Genomic DNA, 24747 nt, shown 5'->3' with positions numbered 1-24747 from the left:
TGAACTCATTCCAAGTTAATTACAATATATATAATTAACAACAGGGTGTGATTTGTGAAAAAACCAGAGGGGAGGATAATTGAGAAATATTTTTATTCAGAAAAATGACCACACAACAGCGGGCCAACAGTATAGGCTATATGAAAACTTGTTTCTTGTGTAAACCTTACACTTAGGCTACATAACGTAGGCAGTAGGCCTATTTTGAACATGAACTGAACCACTGCATTTGCAGAAATATTTTCTCCTAATATTGTTTTTAAATGTGCCAAATAAAAATAAACAAAATTAATATTTTTTTAATTCTTTCTCGATATCAGTTTAACAGAAAACATGGGGAAATGCTGCTGTCCACCATCCGATCAGCAATGTCGGATCTTGTTTCATCTTCTGTCGCATTTTTTCTTGGGATTTTTGGTTGTGATCCTGTAAAATATGAGGATATGCTGCTCTGGATTCTTTTCATTTTTTCATTCATTTGACTGACTCTATCTTTTATTTTGGCGGGCCGGAAGTCGGACTTTTGGAATGCAAGAAAATCCGGTTGGTTTTCAAAATAAAACTGCTTTCTGTGGGCGCGATGCCTCTGACTCGCTGCTTATCAAAATCACATCACAAGCAGAATGAACACGGACTGTATTTTGGTTGTTATTAATTGTTATTAATTACGATGTAATGGTGAAAATACTTTGGGTGGGGGGGGGTACATTTTGTCCCCACCGAGGATAAAAATAATTCAGCAGAGGGTAGGACGTGTAAACCAGAGGGGGGGAAAATCCCCTCCATCACCACCGGCAAATCGCACCCTGATTAACAATAACAATAATGATAATGTATTCACTAAGTAAGCACCAGGTGACTGTGGAGAGGAAGAACTCCCCTTAAACTGGAAGAAACCTCCAGCAGAACCAGACTTAGGAAGCTATCTGTCTGGACCAGTGGGGGTTGAGAGCAGCAACAGATTCAGAGCATCAGCTGGGAGACGTGTCTGCCTCCCAAACACACGCTGGCAGCTGCTTCCAGAGGAGAGGAACCTGGTTCAGATTCCTCCCATCCTACTTTTAGAAACTCTAGGAACCACAAGTCCACCTGCTGTCTGAGAGGGAAGTGTTCTGCTTCCCTGCGTGTTCCTGTCAGGACTGGGATGAGGTTGTCTCGGGTCGTGCAGCTGGGCGTCCTCCCCGAGCCCTTCCACCCGTCCATTAACTCGTGCTCATCTGGGTTTGGTCCCAGGGGCAGTGATGTAGCCAGTAGTTATCTAACACCAGTAGAGTCAGATTGTAGAGTCACTGAAGCTACTGTGTGAAACTAATGTCTAAATATGACCGGCATATAATTGAAGACACCTTGTCGCCTAGTTTGTTGTTTTGTTCTTGTTATTTTTTACTTGATTTAGCCTTTTTGCTGGCTGCTGTTTCTTTTTCCGTGACTGAAAAATGCATGGTTTCCTGTTTTTTGGGGGTTTTTTTGTTTGCTCGTGACAGTTGTTCTTCCCAGACCTTATTCTTCATCTTCAAAGTACTTTCAAACCTCTCTTCCACTGACAGAAAAAAATGTATTTAATTCACTGCCCTTGTCAAATGAATCATTGAATACTAATCACGACACAAGAGGACGAGGGTATTTAATTTCTAAGACCTAAAGGAGACAAAGTTAATCCCAAATTAACTTCCCTTCTGTCATTGTATGTCATTGGCAGCTAATGATAATCCAGTCATTTGAATCAGGTGTGCTGGAGGAGAGAAACATCTAGTACCTGCCGGCCAGGGGCCCCTGTGGGCCTGGATCAAAGAACACTGATTTAAAGCGGGGGCCCTTCTTCAAAACTTCTGCAATGTGTCCGAACCTGCTGAATCTCAATTTCTGGGTCAAATCCTGAGTGATACTCGCTGCGTTACTTCTCTGAGTTGGTCACAATTTGCAGTTTTTCTGCTGGTCTATCTAATTTTTCACGATTGGATACAGGTTCTTGATGGAATAAAGATCTGAAAGATTTCCTGGCCACAAATACAACATTTTAATTTGACCTATAAATGATCTGTCAACCGCTTTATCACATTTGGCTGGTGACAGGCGTTTGCCCTGTGGTTCTGCATGACACTGGAAAGTGCGAAGATCAACGCCAAAATTGCAGGATAAGTTGCTCTTAGAGGACATTTTAATAACGTTCCTTACTCGCAGCAGCAAATGTTTCAGGGCAGCGCTGCGAGTGAAGCTCCTCTCCTGCATGAGAATCAACCCCCACAGACGTTTCCCTGTTTACATGCTACGAGACTCTACTTCTCCACTCTGTTTCATCAGAATCAGAAAATATAGTCTTATGCTGTTCAATCGTTGTTTTTCCTGAAAAATTGTAGTCTGTCTCAGACATTCTTCCTGGAGAGCCTTGGCCTCTTTCCCGCCTGTCTTGACACCAGACTACTTTCCAGAAAGATTGGCGTCCGTGCTCCACAGGCACAGTGAGGCTTGCGTGACTTTCTCCTGCTTCCTCCCACAACTTAAAAACATATACTGTATGTCAGGTTTACAGGTGTGTGTGTGTGAAGCTCCTGGTAATATATTTGTATTTATTTATTTATTTATTTATTTAAAGGACAATGTGCAGGTACGTTAAAATGATGGCTGCACCAGAGTTAGCCACAAGCTAATTTCCATCTGTAGTCCTTGACAACTAGAAACTAGAAACAACTAGAAAAACTATTGAAACCAGCCATGTTCATTAGATTGTTCGGGAGCCCATTCCATTCCGTATTTAAGTACATTTGCTCACATTACACAACAATCTAAAAACACTGTGTGTCATGGCAACAGAGACTGAAGCAGCCAGATTTTGTAAATACGACCTCGGTAACGCTGGCATTGGTTTTGTCTGATTGTATGCTGACAAAGGAATGCTCTTCCAAGTTTGCACTATTTTGTTGCGTTTTACACTCATTAACAGTTTATTTACAATCCTTGACAGTGATAAATTGTTGTTTTTTTTAAATCAATTTCATTTGAGATAAAAGAATGGCAGTTGCAGTGTAATAAAGCTCTGAGTAATGTCTGTTAATGCATACGTGGAGTGCATGTGTCCTTATATCTTTTACTTACTTATATCAAACTGTACATGACTTTTCTTGATCGTTTACCTCTCAAAGGCTGAAATATGTTTTTCTTTGTCTTTCATTGACTATCCTCCGTACACACAGATGCATTAGGGCATGTGTTCATTGGAGTAGCAATCACTTTCCAACATGCAATTTAATGTGTATTTTTTTGTCCTGCATAGAGGGTTATAGTAATGTCTTTAAAATGATGCATGTGTATGTGCATGTATGTGTTACGTTTCCTCATCACTCGGGCTTTTGTGTCTCTGATTAATGAGCCCGGCCGTCTGTTATGAATAGAAAACCTTCAGTGCAGTTGTTCATGAGCAAGATAATCAATCTGATGTCAGCAGTCACATGAGCTCTATTCTTGGTCCGGTCCTGTTCGTCACGTTTGCATCCGTATATGTTGCAGTATCTGAAATTAGAATTGTATGTACGTTTTGTTATTACAGTGCTCTCTGTGCAGTGACAGTTTGCTGCATAACTTAAACTCACACCACATGTATGACGAAAATATGTGAAAACGAAACACTTCATAGCTCATCCCCTGTCATGACAGCTTGGACTCTTCTCCAAAGGCTCCTTTCTGTTCCGGTTTAATCACAAATCATGAGACAGACAGACAGACAGACAGACAGACAGACAGACAGACAGACAGACAGACAGACAGACAGACAGACAGACAGACAGACAGACAGACAGACAGACAGACAGACAGACAGACAGACAGACAGACAGACAGACAGACAGACAGACAGACAGACAGACAGACAGACAGACAGACACAGATGGCTCTGCTTTATGCAGAATTCAAGCATTTTTTTAAATCTTACACTAACGACACTATAATTTGCTTTTAGGGGCCGGTTCTTGGTGAGGGCCTCCAGCTTATACAAGACGGCGAGTTCTGGGAGGAAAATTCCACGTTTTCCCCTCTCAGACGTACTTTACCAGTTACTGCTTGTATAATTAATTGACATTAAAATTGTATTGCTTTTTAATGATTGGCTGTGCACAATCCTACATATTTAACCTTTCTCACCTCTTACGTTCCTGCACTTGCACTTTAATGAGCTCCACATCCGTCTTCCACTCAGTGCTTCATAGATACTTACCGCCGTGTCCTCCCTCAAAACCCTAAAACTTCTACATTTACTTTCTAATTGAGTTACTTTTTAGTGATGTTTTTACCTCTTTTTTTATTGCAGTAATTACTTTATTTCTTTCTTAAATAATTGGTAAACATTCACAGAAATGGTGAGTTCAGAGCTCAGCCAGCAGAACCAGGTCTTGAACGCAGGGAAACGTATTTTCTTGAAACATAGATGGACGAACAAATATAGTTAGCCCTAATTAAAAAAGAAACATGTCTGAATGATGAGCTGCAATGCTGACGTCCCTTCAAAGGGAATAAATGGCTCCCCCAGCCATGAATATTTAAATAACAAAATACTTTTACAGTTGTTTTTTTTTTTTTTCTGGCATTAAAACGTTTTTGCATAAACATAAACAGAGAACGTTTTTTCTGTATTTCTCTCCAAACTAACAAAGAAACTGGAGTCAGTGTGTGACATCACGAAAAAGAATTGGCAAACCATTGAAAAAAATTATGTAAAATGGCCAATAATAACAGTTTAGAACAAAAAGAGACTGTTTAAGCAACTATGTGTGTACAGAAACGAACGATTAACGGGTAAATGGAATATTGTTTCAGGTAGACGTTACCACGACTCTGCTGGTGGGATTGACACCAACATGAAGTGCCAGCAGTTAATGAATGTAGATCAGTTCAACACAAAAACATCTGTCTCATTTGTGTGACGGTCACGGTGCTGTGGGTGGCCCCGGACCTGCTCCCTGAAGCCTTGAGCCCGACACTGAAGCCGGCGCTGCCTCCTGATGAAGCCGCTGCAACATCACTGTAGAAACACAATGGCTATTGTAATTAGGAGTCCATATATAATCAAAACGCTGTAGTCCAAGTGTTTTTGTGCGATTACATGAATAACAAATACACTGTAAAGCACTATGTACAGGACTGTCTCAGAAAATTAGAATATTGTGATAAAGTTCTTTATTTTCTGTAATGCAATTACAAAAACAAAAATGTCATACATTCTGGATTCATTACAAATCAAATGAAATATTGCAAGCCTTTTATTATTTTAATATTGCTGATTATGGCTTATAGTTTAAGATTAAGATTCCCAGAATATTCAAATTTTTTGAGATAGGATATTTGAGTTTTCTTAAGCTGTAAGCCATGATCAGCAATATTTAAATAATAAAAGGCTTGCAATATTTCAGTTGATTTGTAATGAATCCAGAATGTATGACATTTTTGCATTACAGAAAATAAAGGACTTTATCACAATATTCAAATTTTCTGAGACAGTCCTGTAAACATGGTTTAGAAAAGGGTGTTGGGGTTATAAGGTGTTATAAGTCCTCACCATCTAGGACTTTTCATGGACAAATGAAGTTTAGATGAGTGGACGAAGCTGATGAAGCTGAAAATAGAAGAGGTTTTTTTGTTAAGTTTGAAAACTCTGGGTCCCGGAGATTTCAGGAAAATCTTGCAGTGCTCACAGTTGCTAATTGATTAATTCATTAATAATTCATTGTTTGAGTCAGTCTTATTTATCTGTACTATGAGTCAGCCGCGGTTTAAGCCGCCACACAGAACTCACAGCTGATCAGTGAGATACTGGTGGCGGCGGTGGCAGCAACCCCATCACAGATTCTGCTGTTATGTTCACGTTTCAAAACAAGCTCTGTAGCCAGGAGGGCTATGTACAGAAATGATCAGTGAAAAACTGATGATTTACAACTGAATGCTTTAATGTTGGCTGTAGGATCTCATGTTGTCCATATTTGACGACACTAACGTCATAGTAACATTAAATCCGTGCATGTATGAACCACCCGAGTCACAAATCTCTCTGGTGAAACGGAGACATCTAGTGGTTTTTCCTGAGTACGGCTTATGAGCAAAGAAATGCACGTGTGTTTACATGCATACACACTTTAATATGTTTATGCATTTCGGTTGCATATTATATATGATTGTCACCATGAGCTAGGACAAAGAAATACTCAGACCAGGCGTGAAAAGCGTCTTCCTCCAACAGTTTGAATGAGTGGACAGGAGGAGCGGAAAGAATAAATGAGAATGGGAAACAGTACTGAGCCTGTCAAATGGAGTAGTATTCTCCCATCTAAATCCTGCAATGCTACCAGCGAGAGAAAAAGTAAATAATAACAATGCATTAGTGTGATAGATGCATGGAGAGGTAAAACAAGGTGAGGAGATGTGCTCAATGCATCACTGCAGTCAGGGCCGGACCAAAGTGGTTCATGGTCACCAGAGCCCGGCCAATGAAGGCCTCCAGTGTGTGTGTGTGTGTGTGTGTGTGTGTGTGTGTGTGTGTGTGTGTGTGTGTGTGTGTGTGTGTGTTGATGGCTCACAGCAGTATTCATAACACATGATAAATCCACCTCCCACACCCCTCCCTCACTGGGGGTATTTGAAAAATGAGGGGAGCTCATGTGTTCAGTCGTAAATGATCTGTTCATCTCTTCATTATCCCTTCACATCTCCCCTTTCATAGCTCCCCTCCTTTCTGGTCCATCCTTTCCTTTCTTTATCCTTTCTTCACCTGATTTATGTGTTTTATTCATCCCTTTTCCTGTTCTTTTTCTCCATTTTACCTTTTTATATCTTTTCACGGTTTCCTTCTTGTCCTCTTTTGTCCTCATCACACCCTTCTCCATATTTTCCTCTCAATCAACCATGATTTTTCCCTCTTTTATTAATCTTTCTTTGTAGTTTTTCCCCTCCTTTTCTAAGTGATATATTCATCCATCCCACTTTACCTGAACCCTTCGTCTAATTGCTTGAGTTCTGCCCTCTATCTCTTCATTTTACTCTTCTCTTTCCGATTAAACATCATTTTACTTGTACTGTATTCATTCACCATTAACTTGTGAAATTCCCGTTCTTGCTCGACTCTAACCCCTGTGGATTTTTGTGGGTTTCAGTGTGCAGCAGTGCTCCGAAGAACATGAAGGTTCAGCACGTGAACAGCAGTGCTCTGGTGGTCCGCTGGGCTCGTCCCGAGGTCACCTACCACCCGCCCATCCTCCACTTCCTGGTGTCCTACAGCTGGACGGCCCACGACGACAGCTTTGAGGAAACACACCTCACAGATGCCAGACAAAGACTGGTGAGGGGCTGGAAACCTGATGCATGTGTCCATTTAATACATTTACATCCAGTTTTATTTATTTAGCACCAAATCTATGGAGTAAGATAACTTCCAAAAAGATGTGTCCATGTTATAACTATTTGTATTCGTAATGATAAACATTTTTATGTAAATAAAAAAGTTGTACCCAAAATTATTCTGTCACACACATGAGTCTGATAAATTATTAAGGTTAGGATTGTTTTTATGTGAGTATGAATCTAAAAGCTGTGAGTGCAAAGTCTTGAATACGTGAATACAATTCTAATTTCTACGACTACGAGTCTTCACTGTGAACACGAATTCAAGTTTATGGGTACGAGTCGAAAAACTGTTGAAATGACGTCACAGGCAGATCACAGCATAGACATAAGAAAAATAGAGAAACATATTTTCTCATCAACAAGACATATTTTAAAATTTTCAAGTAACAAAATAACATATTTTAACTACTTTTCAGATTATTTTATTGTCTGAAAAATGGTTCAAATGTTATTTTATTGTCTGAAAAATGGTTCAAATATGTTATTTTGTTATTTGAAAAATATGTTTTGTTGATCTATTTTTCTCTTTTTTTCTTATTTTTGTGAGGGGGGATATATATTGTTTTTCGGCACTACCTTGTTCTCTATAGCTGATATAACATGAATTACTCCTATGTGGGATCAATAAAGTTCTTATTTTTGCCATCTCAGAAAATTAAATATATTATATTTGGTGCCTAACTGTTTCCCAAGTATATTATTGCGTGTGTGAATGAATAAATGAGACGTAAAACGTACATTTCTTTGTAGAAAGGCGCTTTATGAAAATAAGTCCATTTACTTGTATTAGTTTACAGCGCAGTCTTGCCACATCCAATATGGCGGCGACGTTGACGCCATATTGGATGTGGCAGTTGGCTCAGCACTCGATGGGGCGTCTACGTATGTCTATGCTTTGACCTGTCTGTGACATCATTTCAACAGTTTTTCGACTCGTACCCATAAACTTGAATTCGTGTTCACAGTGAAGACTCGTAGTCGTAGAAATTAGAGTTGTATTCACAAGACTTTGCACTCACAGCTTTTAGATTCATACTCACATAAAAACAATCCTAACCCTAATAATTTATCAGACTCATGTGTGTGACAGCAGAATTTTGGGTACAACTTTTTTATTTATATACAAATGTTTATCATTACGAATACGAATAGTTATAACATGGACACATCTTTTTGGAAGTGATCTTACTCCATACAAATCGCACAATTTATCATCCTATGGCAGTCCTCAATCTATCACAGTAATACCTTCAGCAGTTTCACATGAGGAAGTGCTGTTGAACAGAAAGAAAGCGGCAGCAGAATCAGGCTCAGAGAGGCGAGCTTCTGGCTCAGCTGTTTACAGTGAAAACCAAACTTTGAATAATGAGTTTTTTTCTCCACTACGTTTGATCTTGGGTGAGATATGGTTGTACAAAGAAACCTGAAATTCAAGTAAATTGGCTTGAAAATTACGTTGCGTTTTAGATTTTTGCCACTAGGTTCAGTCATCTTTGAAGAAGTCCACATGTGATGTTACTTGCACGGCTGTTTGCAGACACGCTATCCTTTGCTGCTTTACAGATGAAAGAAAGAGAGGGGCTCATTTTATATTGCATGAAATAATGATCACTAGCCTCAGTTGCTCAACTGTTGGCTAACTGTGCTGAAACACCATGAAAAAGCTATGAAACCTGCAGAGTTGGGAAGTTTGTTCCCTGCACCACAAACTGGTTGAAGTTGGATGCTGAGCCATCAGTGTCTACTAGTGTCTACACTGAGGGGAATACTCTCATACCAGTCCCTTTTGTATTGCCTGTGTTGAAACAATCGATTTCCCAATTCTAAATCGATTCTCATATTAATTCTTAAAAATCGATTCATATGTCTAAAGATCGATTTAAAAAAAAAAAAGATTTTATTTATTTATGTATTTTTTTTTTCACCATTACAACTTTTGGTTATTTTTTCGTTTATCCCCCAAAAAGGAATGTTTTGTTGGACACGAGAATAACTGGTGCCATGTTTTTGCCTTTAAATATGTTTAAAGGTATGAAAACATTAAAGTGTTAGGTTATAATTGCATAAATTGTCTATATTTAATTACTTTATATACTGTCTTGGGGTTACATTTGCAAAAAATGCTAAAAACCAAATGCTCAAAAATTAAAAACCAAAATAGACAGAAAATGGAACAAATAAAAACGGAATGTGGGAAAAAATAAAACCGATTTCATCCGTCTCTGTTTGCTGCCCTGGATCTGTTTGATAATTCTGACCCACATGATGTTTCTGAAAGCAGTTGTATCAGCATTCTGGGAGGTGATTGGTCCTTACAGCATCATTAACTGCCAATACTTCATATAATTCATGCAACAGCTCAAAAAACAGTTTTAAAAACACTAACCCAAATCAATATCGGAATCGAATCGGATCAAATCAAATCTTGATAATCGATTCTGAATCTTAAGAATCAGAATCAAATCGATTCTTGACATTTGAATCGTTCCCCAGCCCTAGACAGATGCTGCTCTCCAGGGTTCATAAATAGACTATTTTTGCTCCTCTGACATTTTCTAGTCAGAGGAGCAAAACCTAAATTAACTCCTGTCTGACTATTTTAATTTACAAGACCTCAGGGTGCAGTGTCAGAAGTGATGAAGACGTCGCCCCGCTTCGTTGTGGTGCAGAAGGAGCTGAGCTGAAATGCAAACTCTTGATTTACCGGACAATATTAGTCCCTGCCCTCACCCATGGCCCCGAGCTGCAGTAGAGCTGCTGCTCCTCTGCATCCAGAGGAGCCAGGTGAAGGTGGCTCGGGCATCTGGTTAGGAGTCCTAGCTGGACACCTCCCTGGTTTCCAGTGATGTCCCACTGAGAGAAGACACTTGTGAAGACCTGGGAGATGCTGCTGGAACCATGGGACACCTTGAGATTCCCCCAGATGAGCTGGACTATTGGCGCTTTTACACTAGTACCTACTCGACTTGATTTGCCCTCATTTCTTTTCAACACCCAGATCAGAAGTAGGAGGTTGGAGTGAAGCTGCTATGACGTATTTGATTGTGTATCTAAACGAAGAACACCGAAGATGTAAAACCTGGAGGAGATGATATATGTGCTGCTGGGTCTGTGACTTGTGTTTGATACCAAGTTAAAAAATGAGTGTGAGAGAAACTTAAAGCGCAATGCTTTTTAAAATTTTGTTTGTCTCGGCGCTGCTGAAAAGTCAGCTGGAGTGACAGACCTCCTGGTAGATCTCGCTATTATCGCTATTTTTTTTTTTTTTTTTTTTTTTTTTTACAATATTTTTATCCCGGTTTTTTTTCCCATTTTTACCACCCCGTGCTCCTACCTACTGACAGTCCTGGGCATTGCCATCCTCTACCAACCCCGGGAGGGCCCTGCACTGAGCTCAGGTCTCCTCCTTAACCTGAGGAGTGAGCAGGCCGCATCTTTTCACCAGACAGGGTGGGGTTTCTCCGGCCGGACGTAGCACGTGGAAGGATCACGTTATTCCGGCCGGGTCCTCCCCACCCCATCTGGCGCCCCGGTTGGCCAGAGGGAGCATGTGTAGCCCAGGACTGTGTGCATGTTTTTGTGAGGGTAGCTCCCATTAGCTACCCAAGGGAACACGGGGAGAACATGCAAACTCCACACAGAAAGATCCTTTCGCCAACCCCACCCATGGTGTGGGCACTGAAGTCATGGGGGAACTAACACGCACTTCAGCACCCACAGCGTCCCCCGGCGGGAATCGAACCCAGGACCTTCTTGCTGTGAGACCGCTGCACTACCAGCTGCGCCACCTAGTTCCCTTTTTAATTCTCCCATCATCCACCAGGTTTATGAACATTTGCACATCAGAGTTGGATCATGAAACAGACTTTTGCGCTGCCATTGCTGGTCGAATAAAACGAACAAGAAGCCGCGAGTCGCTCTTTCGTTGATTTCTGCATCCTAACTCAGACGTCTGACTCCAACCCCCTGACCAATCAGTGGCCTGTTGTGTGATGACGTCAGATACAGCCGACTCAGCAGCTTAGAACCTCGACAGAATAGATACTACTCTGCACGGTTAGACCCCTGGTAGGAAAGCCGCCAAACCGAGTGGAGGTGAGACGAGCCGGGCTGAGTAGGTACTAGTGGAAAAGCACCATAAGTGGTCAGGGAGAGGGAAGCCTGGGTTTCCAGCTAGACTACTGCCCCCACAATCTGACCACGGTTAAGTGGTAGAAGATGGAATGATGGATGGCTTTGGGGCCAGATTTAAGTACGCACCACATGGGCAGCTGCCCGAGAGGCATCTTCACAAAGACGACCTCTCTTTTATTTCTGAACAAGGAAATAAAAGCTTTACAACTTGTTGTTAAGTCACCAGTTCAACCATCCCTTTAGTACCCTTGTGATATTTTGTGTGTCAAAGGTAGAAGTGGGTGTCCTCATAGCCTGCTATTTTGACTATTAGACACTAACTAGCTGGTACCTGAGAGAGACAGCTGTAAAGAGAGGAGGCCGCAACAATCACTGGGGGAGGGAGACGGGAAGGGATAGATACATTGATTATAGACTGCGAAACCAGTAACATCCACATCCACACGAGTCTGTATTCAAACACAGTTTATCTAAACAAAACTGATCTGCATCTTTGCAATATTGTGTATAATACACTTGTGCATGCTCATTGGATGCCACACTCCACTGGGAAAAATGCTTTATTCTATATCGATCATATAACTGTTTTCCTGTTTTCGCATGTCGACATTTGCAGTTCCAGTGAAACATAAAACCAACACAAACCAATGTAGCAACTGGAAGAGGTTTAGGACTATTGTTTTCAGATCTACAAAAAGAATGATGGCTGCTGGTAAAGACAAAAAGTGTACTTATTCTTGATTATTTATTTAAAAAAAGGCTAATTAAAAAAAATATTTTTTAAGGTATAGCTTCATAATTAGTTGATGCCAGAAATATACATGTATTGTACGACTCTGTTACCATTTTAAGCAGAAAAGAGAATAAAGTATATAAAGTTGTTTGTCATCATCTGGTTCCCGGGTTGTGACTAAATGGGGGCTCGTCCGGGATAGGAATGCAAGGAAAATCTACTTTTCGGACATCACCACCAAAGACAGTCATAATGATCAGGCCTCATTTGCCACAGACAGACCAACAAACCCTCATGTGTCAGCAGCAACTGAACTTAATTCCACCTGCAATGACTTTGGCAAATTCACAGACAAAATCCAAAGTATTAGATGAAGTAAGATGATTGAAAAAGATGATTGAATAACTTTTTAACTCAAAACAACTGTAATGATGTCTTCCAGTCACGTATTAGACAGCACCACAGCACTGACACACTCTGACTAAAGTGTTTAATGCAAATGTCTGAATACAGACGGTGGAGAAGTGTCACTCCTAGGGTGCTTTCACACCTGTCCCGTTTGGAGCAGTTGTTCCGAAACAGGGAGCGTTTCCCCCTAAAGATCGATTGGTTTGGTATATGTGAACACAGCAATCGCGCTCGGATGCGGGACAAAACAAGCGAGCCGAGATCTCCTAGGAGAGGTGGTCTAGGCTCGCTTCCAGACCTGGGGCGGTTCGTTTGCAGTGAGAACATAATCCACACAGAAACACACAGAAACAAACTAGCCACACTCGCTTACGATGCTCCATAGTTGTTGTTTTTCCCGGGGTACAGAAGAGGAAACTCCTTCCGCGTTCATTTCTGACCAATGAGAGAACAGTTGGTTCACGCATGGCATTTGTTAACAGCTTTGAACCGCTACAGACGGTTGCTTTGTGAACACAAACGCCACAAACGAAACAACTGGAACAAAACAATCCGAACAAAAAAACAAACGCGCCACAGGTCTGAAAGCACCCTAAGTTTTACTGGATCTCGGTCAAACAACTGGAGAACTGTGCCGGTCTTCCTGGAACTGTGCTACACCGGTTCAGACATACTTGGAGAACAGGAAGTTACTTAGTGTCAGAAGCTAACTTTATATCTCAGCAGACAAGAGCCACATGAAGTTCCTAACTGTGGTCAGTAGGATCCTAAAATTTGATAACTTGCTTTCATGCTGAAGTTCTCATACGAATTGTCTATCCTTTTATTCCAACGCAATTCAATACACACTCCTTCACATCACTACAACACACCACACATTCACCGAGGTGCACCCATCATTATCCTGTCTTCTCTTTCCTGCTCTTTCATGTCCCACTGTCTGTGATTTTGGTCATTTTTGACAGAATCAGGTTTTTTATTTTAGGGGTCAATAAATATGGTCAACTGTCAAGAGGGTTGGTGAAGGAAACACACTTTCACACACACCCATGCAACAAAAAACACATTCAGCTTTTGCCAAATGTGGTATTGACCATCAGTATATCTATGCAGATATATATCTTCAGTCGAGTGCATTTGATTAGGAGCACCAGCCGGCTTTTTCCCCTCTTCATTTTCCTAGTTTTTGTGCAGCTAACAGTGATACTGATCTATTTTCCTGTAGACCCAGTTATGACCAGATTATTTTCATTCTTTGTCGATGGCAAAAGGGAATGTCACAATGTTTTTTTTTCCTTTCTTTTTTTTTGGTGGGGGGTAGCTAAATAAGAAGAGCCACAGCGTCGTCTGCTGTGTCTTTCTGTTTTATAAAATGAGAGCATTTCTGTGAGGGAGTGCAGAGCAATACAGTTTAGTGTCTTTTAAACTAATAAAGAATTTAAAAATCAATACAAAAAAGGTTACCAGTGGAGAATTTAATGTGTGCTCTGCTATTGTTCTTAGTCAGCACTTGCACAGCTGAATTTTAAATAAATTGTTGTTGACTTCCTATTTTCCTTTCTATAAATCAGAGAAACAAGTGTTCCAGCCTTCTGGTTATAATGGAGGTGTGCAACAATCTCAGTGTTGTTGTGGTGGTAGATTTGTGAGACACCCTGTCAAAACAATTCCCAGAACTCCCTGTCCCCCACCACCGCTAACTTTAACAGAGGGAACAGAGAGATGCGGCCACAAATCACAAACATTTGGGAAGATACGGAACACAGAAATAAGAATAAAACACAGTGATCATTTTACTTACTTTCACTTTTATTTATTTGTAGACAGTACAAACCAGCGTTGGAGGTTAGCAACCGCCACCCAGTAAATGCAGGTTATTTTGCACGGTGGCAGGTCCATTTGCTCAATCTACCATCACACAAGTAAGAGATTAAAATGAACCAAGCGCTTTGACATTCCAGGATGACGATTACTTCCCAAGTGTACTTTTTCCACTAGCATATTTTACATAAGTCACAATAGGTTACCATGGTAATGCAGTGAAATGCTATTACTTCTTTTGCACCATAAACTGAAAGAAAATAACAGAGTTTCCACAACAAAGTCTTCTAGAGAACGTCAACACTCAAAAATGAGCTGCCACGAAAGAGAGGCAGAATACAGCGCAGATGAGAGGATGAACGGACTGTGTGGAAATGACCACACAACTATGAGATAGAGACAGCCATTTCAACATTAGGAATAATAATAAATATTATTTCATAAAAGTAAAATTAAGACCTATTTATTTGTGCAGGCTTTTGCCTAATTGTCTTGGGGCTGTTATGGCTGTCAATGTGTTGTGTTGGCCTTTGAAACTTAAATTAGTTTTTTTTTTTTTTTTCTCTACCTTGTCTGCACACATATTATTGATTGATACCATGACGGTAGAAACCAAAAGTGTATATATGTGCATTATTACTATATGTAATATATACATATATATACGCACACATATGCGTACACATACATAAATATACACATACAAACCCAGTGTTTTTTTTTTTTTTTTTTTTTTTTTTTTTTTTTTTTTTTGGGGGGGGGCGGGAGGGGGTGGGGGGGGGGGTGACGACATCCGCTGCCAATCCAGGAAGCAGGAACACACGGAGACACACGTCAAGCACTGGAAATCTGCAACAAAAAACCACAAACAAAGCACGAAACCGGCACGGAGCCAACCAAAACACGAACAGCAATCGACCTAAATCTTGAGATCTGATCGCAGTCTGAGCTAAGCTATCGCTACCGCTACCTAAACCCAAAAACTAGAGAGCCAGCATGCAGGTGAACAAGCCAGTGTGTATGTCTATGTGTGTGTGTGTGTATGTATATGATCATGCGTGTGTGTGTGTGTGTGTGTGTGTGTGTGTGTGTGTGTGTGTGTGTGTGCATGTGACTAAATGACTATATGTGTGTGTGTGTGTGTGTGTGTGTGTGTGTGTGTGTGTGTGTGTGTGTGTGTGTGTGTGTGTGTGTAATAAACCAAACAAAGCTCCACCTGAAGTGTATCTATAGTGGGGGAGGGGGGGGAGCGACCCCGCCACCCGCGAGACCAGAGGCCGACAAGGAAGAGCATAATAAATATTATTTCATAAAAGTAAAATTAAGACCTATTTATTTGTGCAGGCTTTTGCCTAATTGTCTTGGGGCTGTTATGGCTGTCAATGTGTTGTGTTGGCCTTTGAAACTTAAATTTGTATGTATCTTTTAACTGTGTTTTTATTGTATCTGTGAAGCGCTCTGTGACCATGGTCTGTGAAGGGCGCTGTACAAATAAAATGTACTTACTTACTTACTTACTTAAATAAAACATAATATAAATTAAATACATCTGGCTAAACAATTGTGCTTGAATAGTGAAGTGCTTGAAATAGTTATCATATTCCATTCAACTTCAATGTCACCTTAAGATGTCTCCATAGTTCAGTTTTTTCTACCACTCAAATAGTGTCCATGCTCCATTCTTCCTTTATTCGTGAAGAAGACCCAGAGATACTTGAACTCCTCCACTTGGGGCAGGATCTGATCCCCGACGTGGAGAGGGCACTCCACCTTTTTGCCGACCGAGGACCAAGCCAGAACCCCTCTGCTCCTCGGCTGCGCCTAGAAATTCTGTCTATAAAAGTAATGAGCATAGTCGGTGACAAAAGGCAGCCTTGGCGTAGTCCAACCCCCACAGGGGATGAGTCCAACTTACAGCCGACAATGCGGACCGAACTTTGACACTGTATGTCGAAGGACCGGACAGACCATATAACGGATTTCCCAGAGGGACACGATTGAATTCCTTCTCCAAATCCACAAAACACAGTTGGACAAACTCCCATGCCCCCTCCAGGAGCTGGTCCACTGTTCCACGGCCAGGACACGGTTCCTCTTCAATCCTAGATTCAACAATCCGCCGGATCCTCCTCTCCAAAACCCCTGAATAGATCTTACCAGGGAGGCTGAGGAGTGTGATCCCTCTATAGTTGGAGCACACCCTTCTGTCCCCCTTCTTAAAAGAAGGGGATCACCCCCCCGGTCTGCTACTGCAGAGACACTGTCCCCCATGTCCATGCCATGTTGCACAGGTGTGTCAACCAAGATAGCCCCACTACACCCAGAGCCTAAAGGGCCTCAGGGGGGATCTCATCCACCCCTGGTGCCTCTGCTAATATGTAAGATGATAATTGATAATAATAACACCATAGATTAAAACATGGAAAAGCAACATTTGGAGAAATTAACTTGGAATACGTGGCTCAACCGTGCTGTGAATCAGCACAGCTCCAGTGCTGAAACATGAAGTTGTTCTTTGCATTTTAAATGGCTTTTTAATGTTACTGAACTATCTTTTCCGGTTCAGCTTCCTTCCAACTGTAGCAATATCTGTACAATAATGCTCCTCTGAATACTTGGTGGCATCATCACCCCCAAAATAAATAGAATACATCTTAACAAGTACAAGGGCTGCATGTTTAATATTGGTCTCATAAGAAAGTTAAGACATGCTCAATTACTGTCAGAATCCTGTCAGAATCAATATGCATGTTACTGTGCCAGAGTAAATTCATTTTGAACTCGGTAGAAAACGGAGTTATTTTGCCTTATTTTGGTACAGTATGCTGCAGGTTAGTATTGGTGCTTCCTCGGGTGGGCATGGATTGTCTGTACCCAAACGTACCTCGCTCAGCCCCCCGTACAGGGGGCCGTGGTGGGTAAGAGGTTAAATAGTATTGTCTGTTGTTGCACTGTAGCACTTTGTATAAAGCTGTCCTTCACTGTTTTATCACATCACATTGATTCACATAATAAAGGCTGGGTACACCCCAGAAACGTTGACAGTCCATCACAGGAATAACGTTGAGAATTTGTGGATGATTCCTAATCTCCAGTTAACCTAGAAACATGTAAGTCTTTGACAGTGAGAGGAAACTGGAACATCTAAAGATTTTTGGGAGACCAGATTGACAAAATGCAAATTTGAGAGGAGAAAACAGGTTTGTATCAATGTTTTTCATATTTAGACAAACTAAACTAAAATGTAAGGTAGTAGATGCTGAGAGTTGCATACAAATCAAACATGCATTCATGCATCCATCCATTCATCCCAATATCTAAACCTGCTATTGTCAGGCCAAAGGCAGGGTCACCAGTCCATTGCTGGGCCACATGAACTTTAACCACATATGATCACTTTCGCTCCCAGAGTCGCTTCAGAACCACCAGTTAGCCGTTGGAATACGGGAGTAAACCACAGAATCAGGAGAAAACCCATGTAATCGTTTGGAGGACACACCAAGTGCACACACGCAGAGATCTCAGCTGGGACTTAAATCAGCAACTGAAAATCAATTTGTTTCATCAAACAACAGTGCACATAAAATTAGATTATTGGTTTGAAATAAACTTTAAAAGATGAGTGTTTTTGCACAAACTTATCTTCCTCTTATTTCCTCTTGTTTAAAGCCATGTTTGTTCTTCCAGACAATCAACAAACGAGCAGCAGGAGTTTTCGGTTCATCCTCACACACAGCTCAAATTCTATATCCACAGCTTTGTGAAGTTAGTTTCAAGAAAAATGTATTTCAAACCATGCTTGTACATAGTCTTTTGAAAACAGAAATCGAGCTCCAGCCAGCACAACTGAATAATGGATACGCTTTGAATAATGAAGACTGAGGGCTGTGCTCATATTTATCATAATGAAGATGATACAAACAGCTAGTTGGATGTAATCTTCAAGTAAATTTATTTGATAAAAAGGAAATGGAAAAACAAATCTTCTGGAGTTTGAATAAAAACCGATGTCAAATAAAAGCATCCGAAGAGAATAATAATGATAACGGAGGCTCTGTGCCCGTGTTTCTCTGTCTGACTTCTGAAAAAGTATACAAGTTCAAGAAAAGTTAGGTTCCCTAAAATACAACAAAAACTCCATCTTACCCATCCATTCATCCATCATCTATATCTTTTTCCACACATTCAGGGTCAAAGAGGGCGGCTACTCCCCGGACAGGCTGCCAGTCTATCCCTGGACCTGATAAACCCTGCAAAACAATAGTTGTTTTTGTCTTATCAGCTTTAGCACTTTGTGTTCAACTATTATTGTATTACAGATCAGATGATGACACTGTAAGGCAAAATAAAGAAGAGCACAATTTAGTTATTTTGTTACACAACTGACTTTTGGGTCACTTATCAGTGTCAGTTTTTATGTTTATTTGTTTTTAGTTTTAAGCGTCATACGAGCATGTGTTAGGAGGAAGCGCCAGATCATCTCCTTTTTTAACTTGACAAAATGAATGATGTGAATTGGGTTGGGGAGAACATGGTTTATATACCGACACAACCTGCACATTCCTCACAAGCCATCATAGTGTCATCCGTTGAAGCTCTTCTGGGGGAAGATATGACATATAATATATGGTTTCCAGGATGTAACTTGGCTAAAATGCTTTTTATGCCGCGTGTTTAGCAAATGCAACTTATTTTGAGAAAATAAGAGAGTAAACTTATTTCTTAACGATTAAGTCATGTATTTCAGGGCGATTTTAGAAACACCAAACCACATCATCTATCAATTCCTTTACAAATGGTCTCATTGGGAGCCAGAAAGAGCAATGAGAGAAGGCTGTGGAGAAGACAGGAGGTTTCATTCCCTTACACTGTGGTCTGCTGGGTTGGCTACCAGAATACTAATGTTAAGCTGGAGGGGATGCAGAGCTGTCAGGCTGAGCAGAAAGCATGACCTTGGGCCAGAGCCTCTGTGGAGGAAAAAAGAAGGTAACTAAAAAAAAAACGAGCAAGAGATCAGAGTGCCCCCTGGCTGTGAAAGCAGCATCGCTTTTCAAAATGGCATGACAGGAAATGGTAGGAGAGACATGGGAAGTGTTTCATCCACCCGTCATTAACTCCAAACTCTCTGTACTCCTGAGATAGACTGAGTTGTCCTACTGCTGTTTTCCTCATCCTCTGCTTTTACCCTCCACCCCCACCCCCAAACCTTTTCCTGTCAGCTCTTCTTGTTCACTTGTTCTGTTCCTACTCTTCACATCCGTCTTTAATGTCGTCAAAACCTTGAATGGTGTTTCCATCATCACAATCAATACAGGATTCCTGTGATGGATGGATGGATGGATGGTTGGATGGATGGATGGATGGATGGATGGACAGTCTGAAAGACTTATAGATTTCTACATGTAGGCGTTATACGCTGCAGGACAATCTTTCATTAGTTCAGAAGGGTGCAAAGTAAAATGTAAATTATAATTAAACAACGAGCTGAAATATAAACCAAAAGGGCTATAGACAAGGCAAGTTTATTTCTAGAGCACGATTCAATAACAAGGTGATTCAAAGTGCTTTACAAAGACATTAAAACATAAATAAAAAGCATGATTTAAAATGTAAACGAAAAAGAAATAAATAAGAACAATGGATAAAATCAGTAGTTGAAAAATTATTTAAGTTTCGGGATGGCAGATTTGGAGCTGAGAACAAGTGAGTCTTCAACCTGGATTTAAGTAAACAGTGTTTCAGCTGATCTGAGGGGTTTCTGGGAGTTTATTCCAGACATGTGGAGCATGGAAGCTGAATGCATGTCTTCATGTCTGGTTCTGAGTCTGGGAACTGATAAAAACTGGATGTAGATGACCTGAGGGGTCTGGAAGGTTCATACTGGGTCATGAGGGCACTGATGTTTGCTGGTGCTGGAACATTCAGATCTTTATAGAGCAGCATCAGAACTTTAAAGTCTGTCCTCTGATGAACAGGCAGCCGGTGTAAAGAGCTCAGAGCTGGACTGATGTGCATGATAGGGCTTTCTGGACTGGCCCCATTCTTCTTATATATTCGAGTCATACACTTGACATATCCTGTTCGTTTTGGATTGTTTGGATTCTTGGAGGCTTGCCATTGGGCCAAGCTTCAGACCCATGAATCCTGCTGCCATTCACACACGTTTTAAAATATAAATGCTTTATAAATTCTGTATTTTTTGACATTCCCTGTAAGTGGCCTCAACACCTCAAAGTCTTCTAAAGTTCAAGCTAGAATCACATTGGAAACATGAAACAGGGCAGCGTGACTAACCGCTCGAAAGTCAATAGCATCACTCATCATCTGCAGATATGTTTCGCAGCACATGTTGGCGGTAACAGGTGTAAAGGTGTGAAGGGCAGTGCAATGACTCATTCAGAAAAGGCCTGCAGCCAAGAAATAGGAAAGCGGCTGATGCCTCTCCAACATGCCTTTACTGTAGCTTTCAACAGTCAAGGATGTCTGGTGTGATAATCAGTTGGGGGGCGGGGGGTCTGATGCATTAAAGTGAATAAGTTTAAATACATTTATCTGGAAACATCCTGAAAACAAAGGAAAACTGCTCATCAGGATGCACTACCATATGGACCAAAGGAAAATAGAAACATATATGATTCTAGCTGTTGTGCAGGTCCGCTGGCTGAAGAGAGAGCTCATGTTAAGAAGTAAGCTTTCCAATCTCCACCCCCTGAAAACCATGTGCTCTATGCACAGGAACTCTACTATATACATCAGATCCTCTGCTCACATCTAAAGTGATGAATCCATTGTTATAACAGAGATTACACCACAAAGAAAAATAGGGCCACTGTATAAACTACACATTATGAATTGTTTGCCTCTTTCTCCATCCCCATTTACCGCCTGCCAACTTGCAATGAATGCCAAATGAGCTACTGAATTGTTTTAAAAGTTGGTCTGGCACAATTTTATGCAACTTCAAAAATAAAATCCGTGGGTGTTGTCACTTCATTGAGTCTTCACTTTCTATAAACATGGAACGTTTAAGTCCTTTCTTCCACGCAACAAAGTAATGTGTATGTGTCTGTTCACCGAATGTGTCCAGGAGGCCATCATTTCTCCCGTCTCTCCTGACGTGCTCTACCTGTTTCGAGTTCAAGCCATCTGCAGGAGCGACATGCGCAGCGACTTCAGCCAGAGTATGCTCTTCAGAGGTAACAGCACACACACACACACACAGAGCTCCGGCCTCAGCCGCTCACCAACGTCTGCTACATCATTTCTCTTGTCATCCTGTCTAAATGAACATTAGCTATGGGGCAGTAAAACCTCGCGCAGGAGGCTCCTTTTGATCGTAGAAACGTTTTAATTTTTCATGGTAAATTAAACCTGTTTTTGGCCGATATGAGAAGATGAGGACTAGGAGAAAATAAATCATGAAGTCAGCTGAAATGAACGCAGCATTTGATGTGCTTGTTGCAGCTAAGTGCATTTCTCTCTCTCTCTCTCTCTCTCTCTCTCTCTCTCTCTCTCTCTCTCTCTCTCTCTCTCTCTCTCTCCCTCTCTCGTTTCAGCAAACACAACCAGGATCTTTGAGGGGACGAGGATCGTAAAAACTGGAATGGTAAGTAAAGCAGAGGTAAAACACATCAACTTTTTCCCACTTATGTGTCGGCAGTGGCCACACTGGGAATGATGTGAGCAGGATAAAGACTGATAATCAAGCTACAAGAGGCAGCAAAAAAAAAAAAGATTAAAATAAGAAAAATAAAAAATTTGCTGAAACAAACATTTTGCTCTTAAAGAATTTGTACTTCCTGTGAACAAATTATTTCATTCCACATTTTAGATTTCAGGATTGTTATCATTTTGATTTACAAACCTTTGGATTTAATTTCCTTCAAATGAACTATTTCCTGTCCCCGCAGACAATTTTGTTGCAGTTATATTTCCATGGAGATTTAAAATAAATATTTTTATTAAAAAAAAGAGCAGCACGGTGGCTTAGTGGTTAGCACTGTTGCCTCACAGCAAGAAGGTCCCCGGTTCGAGTCCCAGGCCCAGCAGGGTCTTTCTGTGTGGAGTTTGCATGTTCTCCCCGTGCTTGCGTGGGTTCCCTCCTGTTACTCTGGTTTCCTCCCACAGTCCAAAAACATGCATATTAGGTTAATTGGTGATTCTAAATTGCCTGTAGGTGTGTGTGTGTGTGTGTGAGTCATCTCTTAGAAACAGCTTTATAAACTAATTTTTGGCCAAACATTTAATTGTTTAAGAGCAATTTTCCTCAGGAAAAGATTGTAAAAGATTCCGATTTGATTTGATTACTAGATGAAGTAAAAGTAAAACCTTATTTAGACTGAAAATAATGAATAATTTTTCATTTGAATTGTTTCCTTCTCAGCCCACGTTGTCTTCAGCCTCCTCCGCTGACATGGCTCCCATCTCCTCCGGCTCGTCGACCTGGACCTCCTCCGGTATCCCCTTCTCCTTTGTATCCATGGCAACAGGCATTGGCCCGTCGTCCAGCGGTAGTCAGGCCACAGTGGCATCGCTAGTGACCAGCACTTTACTGGCCGGCCTGGGCTTCAGCGGCGGTGTCCTCGCGTCCTTCCCCAGCTTCATTTGGCCGAGCAGAGCAGCGGTTCATAATCCGGCCTCTGCGTGCCAGACCACCAGAGGCAGCGGCCCCACCAGAGCCGCCTCTGCGGCCAGCACGGCTGCAGCCAAAGACCAGGGCGAAGCCGGAGAGGAAGAGAACATCGAAGGACAAAGAAATAATAAAAGGGGTGAAAGAGCAGATAAGAACAAAGAGGATAAAAAAGAGAGGAAAGGGTCTGAAGGTGTGAACAAGGCAGAGAGGAAGAGTGGGATTCCAGACTTCCCTGCACTGAACAAAAAGCAGACAGAACGGGATCCAATTAACCCACGACCGAGCAGAGAAGTCCAGTCAGAGGTGTATATCCATAATCCACTTAACTCTACCCCCGCCACCACAAAGGGAGTTGATGAAATTTGTGCACTCCCTGTCCCTGAAGAGCCTGCAGCCAGAGCCTGGGACCAGACTCCCTGGTCCTTCTCCGTCCATCCCGGTGAGTCACAACCGTGCTGACCTGCTACTGATTTAGTTAGGATACCTTTGAGAGGCGGGAATATTGTCCGTTTGCAGAACAGCAGAATGAAGTCGGTGACAGAGACTGCAGCTAGTTTAAAGATGAAACCCTCATCTCTTCTTCTTTCATATAACTGGATAGGCGCGTTTACTGAACCTTGAAAGGACGGGGTAATTTTACTCTCTCCTGTCAAAGAAACCACTGGGAATGTTCTTAAAGGGGAATATTGAAAGTGAAGTCATTGTTTTAAGTGCTTTATATCTGTGGCTCTCAGGCCTTCCTACAAATGAGGTGAGCATTAGCTCACAGTCATATATGTTCACATTCAAAGTGTTTGAATTCAGACTGATTGAAATTGTGTCTCCACTCGCTTCAGAGCCTAAAGCGGATATTGTAGTAAATAAAGCAGTATTATTACCAATATCAGAGTAACAGGTTTGGAAAAACTACAAAAGGGATTTAATGCTGAATGTACCATATTTGATACATGAATTTCTGAGACCTTTTATACCATATTTATAATCAAAAAAGAAAAAAAAGTTTACATCAAACCCAACAAATGTACATAAACTTAAGCACATAAAAAGTACATTAACTTATACATAGTATTCATAATGATGAGAAAAATAATCATTTAGAAATTGCTGACAGAATTTGAAGTGTTTTTAATTTTAATATATAACAAATACTTCAAATAAGCTATTAGAGGGTTGAATTGCACTAAAAATAATAAATTCAGTTTTCTTTATTCATGGAGCTCCATGTACAACAAGTCACTCCTTAAGTCACTCCTTCAAGCCAAAACAACTCCTCTGGTCTGTGTTTTAAGGTGTTTTTTGGGCAAGATGTGTATTTGTACACAAGTAAGTGTGTGTTATTGAGGAAAGTGCTGCATGTGTAAGTGCTGGATGAATACAGTACCAAACACACATGTGACCCTTCTCATGTCCTAGTTTTCTACATTAATTTTCCACAAAATATCATCAGATCTTTATCAAAGTCATGATAACTGACAAATACAATGTGCTCAAGTTGTAATTGTAACATTTGTAATTACTCATGTCTTCACTGAGCAAAAGTAAGTGAACCAGACTAATTACTTCAACCAAAGTCAGACGGGGGTCAGACTTTGTTCATACACCTGTAGTATAATTAACCACATGATTTTGGAGTGTG

General features: G+C 41.0%; 1 protein-coding gene across 1 annotated transcript in view; it reads left to right on the top strand.

Moving 5' to 3' along the window:
• LOC133449557 (receptor-type tyrosine-protein phosphatase gamma-like) overlaps positions 1-24747 on the top strand; it is a 448089-nt gene that overhangs the window by 374017 nt on the left and 49325 nt on the right. The window contains exons 9-12 of the mRNA XM_061728722.1: positions 7134-7318; positions 21567-21675; positions 22036-22085; positions 22863-23550. Of these exons, the coding sequence (XP_061584706.1) occupies positions 7134-7318; positions 21567-21675; positions 22036-22085; positions 22863-23550 (1032 nt within the window). The remainder of the gene's footprint in view (positions 1-7133; positions 7319-21566; positions 21676-22035; positions 22086-22862; positions 23551-24747) is intronic.

This window comes from Cololabis saira, chromosome 8 (genome assembly GCF_033807715.1).
Source record: "Cololabis saira isolate AMF1-May2022 chromosome 8, fColSai1.1, whole genome shotgun sequence".
Classification (NCBI taxonomy): domain Eukaryota; kingdom Metazoa; phylum Chordata; class Actinopteri; order Beloniformes; family Belonidae; genus Cololabis; species Cololabis saira.
Note: the sequence above shows the minus strand (reverse complement) of the source record. Positions and strands in the feature narration are given on the sequence as shown.